The sequence below is a fragment of the Alnus glutinosa genome, chromosome 11 (genome assembly GCF_958979055.1).
Source record: "Alnus glutinosa chromosome 11, dhAlnGlut1.1, whole genome shotgun sequence".
NCBI classification, from domain to species: domain Eukaryota; kingdom Viridiplantae; phylum Streptophyta; class Magnoliopsida; order Fagales; family Betulaceae; genus Alnus; species Alnus glutinosa.
In genome coordinates, this window is record NC_084896.1 from 22,665,302 (window position 1) to 22,678,782 (window position 13,481).

The following is a 13,481-nucleotide window of genomic DNA, read 5'->3' on the forward strand; positions in this document are numbered from 1 at the left end:
GGCCCCTGCCAGCACCCCCTCCCTCCGTCCCTGTTAACAAAGATTTCGATAATGTGGCACGTCAAAGTTAATAAAATTATGATACGTGTCTTATTTAAGTTAGTATCCAATATACTAATGGAATATGTTAAGTCAATGGATGTAATTTGACTGTTGAGGGTAAATATTTGGCATACTTCAAAAAATTTTAAATTCATTTTGATACCACATATAGCTAATTGCAAATCACGAAAATCACGTGGACTAATTTTACTTTTTTTAAAAAAAAAAGACAAAAAAGACAAAAAAAAAAAGAAAAAAAGAAGAAGAAGAAGAAGAAGAAGGAGGAGGAGGTGGATAAGTCAATCAAAGGGGTTGGGAGGGAGTGGGGAAGATGCATCATGGCCGGGTTCTTTTTCCCTTTCTTTTTACTGCCTCTAGAAAAACAAATAACAAGAAATCAACGAATGCAATGTGAAAATCCTAACAATTATTGTGTGAAAATTTTGCTTCCTTAAAAAATTGCCATATAGAATCATCTCCCCATTTAAAAGTAATAATAAAAAACGATTTTATAGGATAACTTCTCTTCTTCTTCTTCTTCTTCTTCTTTTTTTTTTTTTTTTTTTTTTTTTAAAAAAAAAAAAAGAAACTATTATATGCCTTCGCAATTTGCATAATTTTAACTTTTAATCACTAATCCTTGTTAGTTCTTACCAACCGAAAGAGTACTATGTTAAAATTTTATTGTTTTTTTTGTCTTTTGTTTTCTCTTCTCAAAATCAATAAATTAACAAACAACTCCATCACAAAACATTCTTTAAAAAACAAAAATAGTTTTCATATTTATATTACATCAAAATACTTTTTTGTTCTTTTTTTTTTTAAAAAAAAAAAAAATACAAAAAACCAATTGACCAACAAAGTCACTGTCTTTTGTTTTTTGTTTGTGGGTGTTTTCTATGCAAACAATATTCTTTGCCATTGCTAAAAGTTACGACCATGTGTTGACACGTCGGGTTTCGGTTATTCTTATTTTAATAACTACAACTACAACTAGTAAGCCGATTGGGTTTTTACTAACTGTTGATTATCCGGTTATTTTGAACCAGTTATTAACCGGATAACCAGTTTTTATATTGTACAAATTTTATTGGCCTTGTTTGGTAAGGAAAGGGGAATTGGTAGTGGGAGTTTGAAATGATAGATGTGATATAAAGTAAAAATAATTTGTATAAAAAAGTGAAAAAGTTTTGTATTGTAATAAATTTTTTTTATTTAAATAATAATAAAAAATTATTGATATGATATAAAATTAGAATGTTTTGAAGGTGATTGTTTTTGAAATAAGTGAAGAGGGAGAAAGAAAATTTTATTGCTCTCCCCAAACAAGCCCGTTATCATCCTTATTCTTTTATTTGTTGTTGGCCTGAAACCATAGCTATAATTTCCAATTCTGTTCTCTACACTTTTCTACATAATATATTCATCAAATTGAATGAATTGAACTGAAAAACAATGCAACTTCTGTTAGAATGTAACCTTATTCCATCAACTAGGCAACTATAAAGAATTTAGATATAGAAATTACCTAGAAATACTTGCAGCCTAGTTGTCCACTGGAATAGTCTGCAAACAATAGGAAGAGAAGAAGAACAATAAGTGGATCCGAAGAGAAGAAGAAAAGTTGACATGTCGCCACTGATATGAAACTCATGATCAACAACGACAATGCAAGAAAAGTTGTCGTTGATATGTTCTTATCAGCGTCGACAATTACAGCCATTTCAAAACTTGAAATTGAGAGATCCTACCTAAATAAACCTCATGTTCCTTCAACATAAAACTAGCTAGTTGAGCATGATAACATAAAATTAATTAGTATTAATTTAATTCAACCCCAAATTAGTATTAACCGGTTTTTCAAAATGTAATAACTAGTAACCGGTCGGTTTTTCGATTTTCTCGATTAGCGGTTATTGGCAGTTATTAGCGGTTGTCGATTATTTTCGGTTAATAACCATCGCGCTTGTACACTCCTACTACTGATAGAAAGATAATTTGTTAGAAACATTGCATCCCAAAAAATAATAATAATAATAATAATAATAATAATAATCAAAAAACAAATCAAATATGAATGAGGAGAGAGAGAGAGAGAGAGAGAGAGAGAGAGATTAGATACCTAGCATCAGCCATAACTTGGACTTTAACACCACCTCCATGTAAATCATAAAAGAATAGCTTTGAAGAGGATGAACGTTTGCTTGTGATGCGCCATTGAATAACAAAAATGTTAAATTACTACTTATCTTAAAATCTTATGCTAATATAAAGAAGTAAATTTATTTATTTAATCAATACTTTAACACTTTCTTTCATGTGTGGACTCAAACTCCATTTTAATAGGTAATCCTCAACACGTGGAATATTTAATTGAAATTGGAGGTAAATGAACGAGACATAGTTCGAACTCAAGGCTTCTGTTCTGATACCAAGTTAAATAATTATTTGTCCCAAAAGCTTAAACTGATTAGAATAGAAAAATATATTCATTTAATCGATACTTTAATAAAAGACACTAAAGCAATCACCAAAAGAAGCATGAAAATAACCGGCCAAATTTACTGTAACATCCTCAAGATGCTCCCCATAGCTTAAACCTCCATACTTCTCTATATATTCAAGGATAGACATTGAAACAGGGAATTTCAATAAGAAACATATTCTCATTGCAAATGTCAAGATATTATCCCCTTAAGCTGCAAATAAAAGGCTGCAATGCATTAGCACTGATCCTAGCCAGTAATTGATTGGTGAACAATAATATTATGGCAGATCACAAAACTCAAAACCTATAGGTTTTTTTTAACTACCAATCTTAAGTCGAATGGCCAACTAGGAGAAAAATAAGATGAAAATTCAAACACTGAAACAGAATTTGAGGGAAAAAAATAAAAAATAAAAAAATAAAAAAAATAAAAAACAAAAATAAATGATTGAGAAGGTTGACAAAGGGATGGGGTCACATGGTTTTCCAAGGTCTGCTCATTAAGATACATGACACGAACTTCATTCATCTTCAAAGAACTGAATTTGACAATATTCACCAATCCCCTTGGTATCTGCTGGGTAATAATAATTCAAGTTAATGGATTGGGCCTCAAGGGTAGATCGATATCATAAGGCCCATTCCGAAGAACAGGCCTGCCCTTTATAAGGCCCCAGTATGGTAAGAGACTTCTCTAGCGGAGTGATGATGCCGAGGATATAGACAGACCATGCTCAGGCACTTTGTTACCAAACCAACTACTCACCCTGAGTATTGGAGCAGGTGTCCGAAGAGGAAGATCTTCTTATTTATTAAGATCTCTAATCATTTATTAGATATGAAATCAAATGGTCCAATCAAGTCAGCGTACAGAGGGAACATCAACATCACGCTCCGCTGATCAGGCCAGTTCATTATGTTAGATGAGCAGAATATCACAAATGAGCGCTAATCTTGTCAAATCTAATCCATGTTCATCCGTATTGATAATATGAAGATCGCACGTGAGAATCCACAAAAAAGGTGGTATAAATAGGAACCATAAATGGGTAACACCTAACTTCTCAATTACATTAAATTTTCTTCTTTTTCGTTAAACCCCTACTGACTGAATCGTCGGAGGAGGCGTCTTCGGCTAACCACCAGCGAGTCTTATTTTATTTTGCAGATTGCAAGTCTATCAACCCCTCGACCATCTTTGGATTGTCACCCCCAAAAGACAGATCGTACGATTGACACTTCACCGTTCGAAAATTGTACCAACTGTCTCATTCACCTCCTGATTTCTGAGTGGTCAAAACAGATCAGACCAAATAGAGAGATTGGAATGAATCTCCAAAATCATTGCATAAGACCAGCACCAAAAGAAATACTCTAAATTCCTTGAATAAATATAATAGCAGCTGAGAGAACAAATAGCAGAGCAAACACCCACAAACAGAAAATTCTAAGTTTATCATAAACATACTCCTTCAGCAATTTACGTTTATCATAAACAACTCTGCCAGGAGATCTCGTTGTAGTAGGCAAATATGGAAATTGAAGAGTCAAAATATGTATAAAGATCTTTAATCTGGGTACTTGTCGGGTGATATTTACAGTAGATTTCATGCTGGTTTTCTACACTTCCTACTGACTGAATCGTCGGAGGAGGCGTCTCCGGCTAACCACCGGCGAGTCTTATTTTATTTTGCAGATTGCAAGTCTATCAACCCCTCGACCATCTTTGGATTGTCACCCCCAAAAGACAGATTGTACGATTGACACTTCACCGTTCGGAAATTGTACCAACTGTCTCATTCACCTCCTGATTTCTGAGTGGTCAAAACAGATCAGACCAAATAGAGAGATTGGAATGAATCTCCAAAATCATTGCATAAGACCAGCACCAAAACAAATACTCTAAATTCCTTGAATAAATATAATAGCAGCTGAGAGAACAAATAGCATAGCAAACACCCACAAACAGAAAATTCTAAGTTTATCATAAACATACTCCTTCAGCAATTTACGTTTATCATAAACAACTCTGCCAGGAGATCTCGTTGCAGTAGGCAAATGTGGAAATTGAAGAGTCAAAATATGTATAAAGATCTTTAATCTGGGTACTTGTCGGGTGATATTTGCAGTAGATTTCATGCTGGTTTTCTACACTTTTGTACCATCATAGGATGGACATTTATGTCGTTAGCTCATTCATCTCCTACAACTATCTTGAAACTTACATGTTCCAGTCACATTTGATGACAAAATTTGATGATCAGGGCTTTCTGTGGAAACCACAATGTCTTCCACACATGGGTAGATTGTTAGGTGAGCATGTTGAAAACTTGAAAGCCTCTTTGGCATTCTTTCGAACGACTGGCGTGCACCATGCACGTACCTCCGCCAGTTCTAACAACATCCTCATCATAGTTTGTCACAGAGTGTCGTATATATATACAAACACTGGCATATATATGCACATAAAAACACCCGCTAGGTGCAAATAAAGCTTTGTGTATCTATCAAATAATAATAACGGCATAGTAAACAATGCCAAAAAGGGGGTTTGCCTAATTGAAGAGTCAAAATCTCTTTTCAAGGTATAGGGCATCATTGTGCGAGATCACGAGGGATGAAATGTTTTGTCATCGCTAAAAGAGAACAAGTTGTCGCTAATTTCTTCCCACAACATATCGGGAGTGAAAAAAAAGGCCTACTTGATATCAACGACGACTTATTGATCGTCGCTAATGATTCCTAGAATTTTAGAATTATATGCAGAAATACCTCTTGTTGGGCCTGGCTGCTCCACTGGGCCTAGCAACCCAAATTTCTGGCCCACTCAGCGTAGGGCCTAAGCTTAAAGCCCATTTAATGTAAAAGACTCACTAAAACAATCCAAGCGTGTTATATTCAAGATCTTTTCTCTATAAAAGGGACACTCTCCAAATAACACAAGTTCAGATATTTTTAACTTAATCATCAGAGTGTCTCCGGTCCCCTAAAGGACCAATGGAATCTGGTAACTTCTTTCTCTGTTTTGCAGGAGTTTCATTCCCAATTCAGCCATTTGAAAATTATTCTAACACCTCTAGTTTTATCTGTTGACTTTATTCAAACTCCGTCCACCTCTTTAGAAGAAAAGAGAAGTAGAACTAACCTAAAAGAACGTTGGTATTAATGCCTCTAGGTTTACTCTAGAAAAAATCAGCAATGCCCAATATCATTTGCAGCCAAAAATGGCAAATAATTAGTGAAGTCTTTACAATCTATGTTGGCTTGTTTTGCTAAATTCTACTTGAGCTCATTCCGCATAGCACTAAACTATAGATCAAAGATCTCTGTAATTTTTTTAATGGTTTATATTTAATTAAGCCACACTGTGTCTCTTTTTCATTGAATACATAAAATTAAATCTGAACCGTTGAAAAAACTACGGAAAAATCTCCTGCAAGCACGTAATCAAGCCAATTCTTATTTCCAAACTCGTAATTATTCATTTACAATTAACATAATTGAAAGAGGAAGCAGCTAGTAGCTAGCTAGACCATAATCACTAGGAAGGCACTAGCTTTTAGCTGCCTTTAAAAGACTAAAAAAGAAACAAAAATTGGGGAATTGAAGAAGATTAAAAAGAGAAGCATGCATAGAAATTCAATTCAATAAAGCAGATGTCCATAACCAAAATTATAGCCATTGGGGATGATGAAAGGCAAAGCAGCACTAATCTCAGCAGGCTTGCTCTCCAAAAAGCCACCATTCATCTCAGTAGTTTTGTTGGCTTGTTTTTTTGCTACACTCTTCTTTAACTCCTCCATTGAAACCCTCATCTGCTCCAACTCATGCAGCCCAAGCTCGTCGACCGGTGCTTCCCACCAGTACTCTCTCTGGTTAGCCCTTCTCATTTGGTCAAGTGAATCTCCATGCTTTTTCTCAGCCTCCAGTTGATTGAGAATCCCAGTGAGATGAAGGTTGAGCTCATGAATGTTGTAATTCCGATGGGCTTCAACAAGTTGGTCATGTCTCTTGGAGTACTCTGGTGGAGGGTTTCCTGAAGAAAGAAAGCGATCAAGAATAGACTCAACTGTAGGGTGACCAAAAGAGAAGACCTTGTTGCCAGGGGAGAAGACGATCATGGCAATCTCAACCCCACAAAGCGTGCAGAGCTCACTAGCTTTCTTGAAGACTCCCGAACGACGTTTGGAGAATGTAACTTGTAAATGACTTTTGGTTTGAATCTTTGTACTCGCCGTCTTTTTTCGACCCATACTAGGATTTTTCTTCACCATTGTTGTTTCTTGATTTGGAGTTGTAGACTTGTAGTAATACTACTTCTGATGCTTGGGGAAAGAAACCCAGGCACTTATATGGGTACGTTGTTTTACTTCACTATTAATTGTCTATTACTTTGGATTATTAATCCAAGATTTGGAAGTTACAAAATCTTTTCTTTTTAGTACTGCAATATGTATGCATGATTGCAAAGACATAATTATCTATTTAATTTGTAGGTTTTGTGAATATCATTTATTAATCTTTAGAGGTCATAATATTTTAATAAAGTGCAATTGTAATTGACTTCCCTGGCCTTTTTAATAGATTGAAAAGAAATACTTCAATTTATGTTTACGTCTAAAATTCACTAATTAGTAATTAAACACATTGCACTTGTTTTGGAATTTATACATTGTAAATGGTCAGAAATTTGAAGAAAAAGAAAATTGAAACAAGAGAAGAAAAAAAAATCATTGTAGTTGGTATAAAGTAGAGATATATATAATAATTAATGTTTGGAAACCAAGAAGTCATATTGGATAAATTTGTATTTATATGGTCTATATAAATTCAGGAAAGAGAATTTTCATATATGAAATTTAAGAACCTTGAAACCATGTTTAATATCAATAACTACGAAACGAATGCATGGAAACGTTACCATCTTTATGATTGTCCTTGGTCTTCGTTTAATTAGTTGGTCATAGCGTACGTGGAATAAATTGGTTGGGTTGGTCTTGAGATCAAGTATGAAAAAAAAATAAAAAAAATTGTTCAGTTCCACAATCCTATATCTGTTCAAAATTGTACGTGTTAATTAGGGTTAATTGATTTTTCATGTTAACATGCCCATTTTCAGTTCCATTAAGATATTGTATCATGCAAAATTATGATCTGTGTGCCTAGAATGCGACCACACTACAAGAAATTTGGTCATTAACAACCAAATTTTTAGCAACGGCACAAAAGTTGTCGCTAATAAGTGGTTATCGGTGATGACTTTTGAGAGTTGATGCTAGCTAATAGGTTACTTTTGCGCAGGTCGTAACTGGAAGCTATTAGCGGCAATATTATACCATTAGCGACAGCTCTAATGTCATCACTGATGTTATATCTTAAATAAAATAAAAATTAGAACTCCCTCCAATAACGAGACCAATCGTCGCTGATATGTAGACTATCAGTGATGATATTGGAGTCGTCGCCGATACATGCTTATCAACGACTCCCAAAAGTCTTTGCTGATACATTGTTAATAGCAATGACTCTTGAGTCGTCATTGATGGTCCTTATTAAAAATAATAAAAAATAATAATAATTTACATCAGCAACAACTCTGGTGCGTTAAAAGTCATTAGAAATGATAAAATGTCGTCGCTAAAGACCCTTTTTTTTCTTTTTTTGTAGTGATCACTAGAATAGGCCACAATACTTTCCATGATATATGCTTGGAACCAAATTAACAAATAAGGCAGATCAAAATACAAGTGATTAAAAATTCATAAGATATTGTATAAATACTTGTTATTATTACTACATACTATGTTATATATGAATCAATATTTATATGTAATATTATATTTAATTGCATATTTTCTCTATCTTATATTTTACATAGTCAAAAATAAAATACTTTAATCGAATAAATCTAAATTGGCTCACTATGGGTGCACATTTGGTTTGGTTCATTAGAACGCAAAGTCCAACATCTCTCACTTACATATAATGGGCAGAGTGTAACCATGCATCTCTCTCATCAATTGAATGAATGACTCCATTTATATAGGTTAATATATGTGTGACCTACTAGTACACTTATGTAAAATAAAAATTTCAAGAGAATTATACCAAATTCCATCTAGACCAATATTGCACGTGTTGGCGGGAAAAATGTCTCATCATGCCCGATACTCATTCAGCTATATTGGATTAAGCATTATTAAACCCTCCCGAGTTTCAACTAAGAGCTATGCTTAATCCCAAAATAGTATTAAAGTCATGATTATATAACACATTCCAAGAAGTGACATAATCACCTTAATCCGACATAGAAATGCAACAACTCAAAGCTATAATTTTTTGGCCTTCAAGTTGGCTTTCCAATGCACAAAAGTTATGGGATTACTTATGTCTTTTTAAATCTGCATTTTTGTCATAATCCGAGTTCTAACCTTCCAAATGATATTCTGCACAATTTTCTCTTTTGATTTTAAGTTGGTTTCCATGTTTTATATCATTCCTCTGCCTCCATGTGTTGTATACTATCGCATTCCAGGCAAACCTATTGAGTGGCACAGATTGCAGAAATTATTAGATACATATGAGAAAGATTCAGAGAAAAACTTGAATAAAGATAAGACATCCATTTTTTATTTTTTATTTAGCAGGAATACAAGTGTGGAAGCGAAGAAGCCAATTCTAGATATTTCTGGTGTACTAGCCACTCAAAGTTATAATAAGTACCTGGAGTTGCCGAAGATGGTGGGAGATCCAGAATTAGAACCTCCAAAGTATTAAAGACAAAATATAGAGTAGGATGAGTGACAAGAAGGTGAAATTTTTGTCACAAGCAAGGAAAGAGATCCTATTAAAAGTAGTTGTCCAAGCCATTCCGACTTATTGTATGAATGTTTTCAAATTGTCAGTACCCTTATGTCAGGATATAAATTCTATGATACAAGTATTCTGGTAGGGTCAATAGGAGCAAGACTCAAAGTTTCAATAGGTGAATTGGACTAAAATGGGGAGTTCTAAAGAACTAGGAGATTGGGGTTTCGTAATTTAAAATGTTTCAATAAATCGTTATTGGCAAAGCAGTATTGGAGATTATTTCAGAATCTAAATTCTTTGGCTGTCAAGATATTAAAGGTAAAATACTTCTCGAATGGGTCTATCCATGATGCCAAGCTGAGCTCTAGGTCATCTAATGCATGGAGTATTTGGTCAACCCAAAATTTACTCAAGGCGGCTCTTATTTGGAGAGTAGGAGATGGAGAGAGAATTAAAATATGGAATGATGGATGGATCCCTAACCCCACATCCTACATACCGAATACAATCACAAGAAATTTTTTAGATGAAGGTGCAATAGTTGTAGATCTAATTGACAAAGATACAAGGTGGTGGAATACTACTCTGATCAATGAAGTGTTTATGGAGGATAAAGCAAGTGCAATTTTTCAAATGTCGGTCAGCCTTTAAAATTGCAAAGATCGACGGATATGGAGGTGTACTATAGATGGGGAGTTCATGGTGAAAAGCACCTACCACTTAAAAATGGAAATGGCCTCGAAATATAAAGAAGAATGTTCATATGGCGAGGGACAAGGAAGAGTCTAGAAAAGAATATGGCGGATTAATGTTCCCAATGTTGTGAAGGTATTTATGTGAAGAGCTTGCAACAATTATTTACCAACAAAAGCAAACTTGGCCAAAATGAAGATAGTTCCAAACTCGTGTCGGATCGTGAGCTGTCATTCCACTTAAAACTAATTGGTGTTAAGGAAGACAAACTTAAGTCTTTTATGGACCTCGATGTCATGCCCAACAGGACTATATTTAGAGCGGTCACAGGGAGCGGCATTATGTACTAATAATCTCTCTCTCACGATGATGCTCCCGCGACTCAATCCCATGACTTATTGACTCTAATACCATTTGTAGGATCGTGAGCTGCCATTCCACATAAAACCAATTGGTGTTAAGGGAGACAAACTCAAGTCTTTTATGGACCTCAACATCGCGTCCAGCAAGCTTATTTTTAAAGCGGTCGTAAGGAGCGGCATTGTATCCCAACAACCCTCTATGCCCTATATGTTGTTTAGAGGTGGAAACCACGGGCCATATCTTATTGAGATGTCCAGGGACACAAGATGCTTAAGGTAGGTATTGTAAGAAGTTACAAAATAGTTGTAAGGAAGATAAAGAGTTTATTCATATTGTGGAGGATATGCAAGACAAATTGGATAATGAAGAATTTGAAGTGATGGCAATTGTGGCTAGAAATCTATAGTTTAGAAGGAATTCTTTGGTTCGTGGGGGGACATTCAGCATCCTACTCAATTAGTCTAAAAGGCCTCAGAATTGATCCAAGAATTTAAGAATGCCACATCGAGGTACAATATAAGGCGAGAATGTGGGAACAACACAATGCAGAAATGTAAAGCTCATATTTGTGGTTCCATGAAGGTTAATTGAGATGCAGCAGTAAAGAAAAACAATAAGAAAATGGGCATAGGGGCACTTTTTAGAGATTATGAGGGAGCAGTGTTGGCAGCTATAAGAGCTCCTAGACCATACATCTATGATCCGATCGTTGCAGAGATTGTGGCAGCCTTAGTAGCTATTACATACATTTATGAAAGATTTGGGGTTATAAAAGGTTGTCATCAAAAGTGATGCTCTATAGGTTGTCCACGTGTTTGAGAAAGGATGGCGTGAACTGATGCAAATATGGTCAATTAATTGAAGATGCATGAGTTGGCTTGAATAACTTAAAAGAATTGCAAGTAAATTTGAAAACAATGGTTTGAAACCTGATGTGCTTCCAAATTTGAAGATACTGGTACTGCTTGATCTTCCAAAAGTAAAAAGCATTTGGATTAGTGACTAAATAAACTGGTCATCTTTGAAGAAGATTGAGATATCTATGTGTCAGTTATTAATAAGATTGCCCTTCAACAATGAGAATACAATCAATTTGAAATGTATTGAAGTCCAACAATCATGGTGGGATGCATTGGCATGGCAAGAAGCTGCCATTGAACAAAGACTATGATCTATATGCAGCTTCCACTAGTGGTTTTGGTTTTCATCATTCTCGACGGCCCTTCATGTGTGTAAGTTGGTACTTGGTAGTAGGAATGTCATTTAAAGTCCTCATTTTCTTTCCTTTACAAGGTGTATTATACGTCTATTATCTTGACATGTATGATAAAGATGGGAGAAGTCTTGTAGGTCACATAGATCGCAATATTAATTATGCGAACGATCTAGGAAGTAGCTATAACAGGTTAATAAAGAAAACAGACATGTTGTATACTAGGAGAGATAATATAGTGGCTGAAGCAAACAAACACAAGACAAAGGAGGTTACTAAAAAAATGCGAATATTGGATTTTTAGGGTCAAGAAGATCGAAGAAAATGTGCAAGAACTAGAAGCCAAGTGTTAGTTTTATTGGCTACATTCTATTAACAAAATCACTGTCATATTAGTGTATTGCTGAAACAGGGACGCATAATTTTTCAGAGTCTTACAAAATATTCAGAACATATTTTCTCAACTATGGAAATGCCTTAATATGACAAATATCAGTGCCACAAGCATCTAGAAGGCAATTTTCGAAGCCCAAGAAGATTATGTGAAGTTTATAACTCAGCAAAGTCGGTTCCCTAGTTGCCATCCAGATGGCCCAAAGAAACATCCAAACGCCCATCAATGTTCGAGAAGATTCTAAACAGCTCAGCAAACACAGTTAATAAAGACAGCATGCAATCGTCTGGACACTAAGGCAACACCATCAGAACGCGGAGACTGAAATTTAATGAAGAAACGTGTTATGAAAGTCGGTTGATACTTGCTGTCTAGACGCCCTCTGTCTAAGTCCAGACACCGCCCAGAGAACTCCAAATCAGTATTGTATTAGGTTTTCTAAAGCCTATAAATAAAAGTCTCTAGACGTGTATTATTTAGTGAATTCGGTACTGAATTCATGTGTACTAAGAGATGATGTTTAGGCAGAAACAGATATATTTACTAGCTCTCTTAGGGTGTTTACTATGTGATTTGATCAACCCGTGAAATCTAGCTTAAAGAGGAGCCATAAGCTAAAGGATTTCATTGAAGACCCTTTCAGGTAGAAGACCTGGTTGGGAGGCGTTCACGTATAGGTACGTGTCAGAGTTCAATGTAACAACTACTGCATCAGGGGTATGTGAGTACGACTGTCTTGTAACTAGCTTTGTCTTCTGAATAGTGGATATCCTGGGTTTGGCTGCCCTAGAGTGGTTTTTCTCTTAATTGAGTTTTCACTTCGTTAACAAAATATCTATCTTCTTTTAATTCCGCATTTAGATATTTTGTTACACAAATTGATCACACACACAAATTTAAATTAGGAGTCTATTTATTTTCACCAAGTATAGGAAAGAAAACAAGAAATGAAAAAAAAAATTAGGTCAGCGTTCACACACAAAACTTAGCAGAAGCATGGCAAAGAAGTGCTAGGAACTACACAATCTTTGGGTAGAGGGAAAGTTTGAGACGAGTAATAGTTGAGAAATTGCCAGAGGCTGTAAGAACTATGCATGCACCGAAAACAAAAGACAAGCCATCACTTCATTGGGCTATCAAAGAAATTTTGGAAATTCTAAGAGATAGGAATATAAGAAGGATTGGACTTTAGGGAATGCCTGGAATCGGGAAAACAATCATAATGAAGAGCTTGAATGATAATAAAGATATTGCTAAAATGTTTGATATTGTCATTTGTGTAAAAGTATCAAAGATTAATTGGAGCATAAAAATGTTGCAAGATGCTATTACACAAAGGCTAAAATTGAATGTGGAATGCGTCACTAACCCAGATGAAATTGCTTGACGAATATCTTTAGAGTTGGAATGCAAAAGGTATCTTCTTCTTTTGGATGATGTTTGGGATATTCTTGATCTACACGTGATAGGAATCCCTG

The 13,481-nt window shown here is 35.1% G+C and overlaps 1 protein-coding gene across 1 annotated transcript; it reads right to left on the bottom strand.

Moving 5' to 3' along the window:
• Nucleotides 1-6,174: 6,174 nt before the first annotated feature.
• Nucleotides 6,175-6,804, bottom strand: LOC133881227 (agamous-like MADS-box protein AGL62). Its single transcript, XM_062320165.1, has one exon. The coding sequence runs from the start codon at nt 6,802-6,804 to the stop codon at nt 6,175-6,177; it is 630 nt and encodes a 209-aa protein (XP_062176149.1).
• Between the last annotated feature and the right edge of the window lie 6,677 nt (nt 6,805-13,481).

What these genes read in the sequence shown, in the direction of transcription:
- LOC133881227 (XM_062320165.1), bottom strand. Translation starts at nt 6,804, where the DNA reads ATGGTGAAGAAAAATCCTAGTATGGGTCGAAAAAAGACGGCGAGTACA.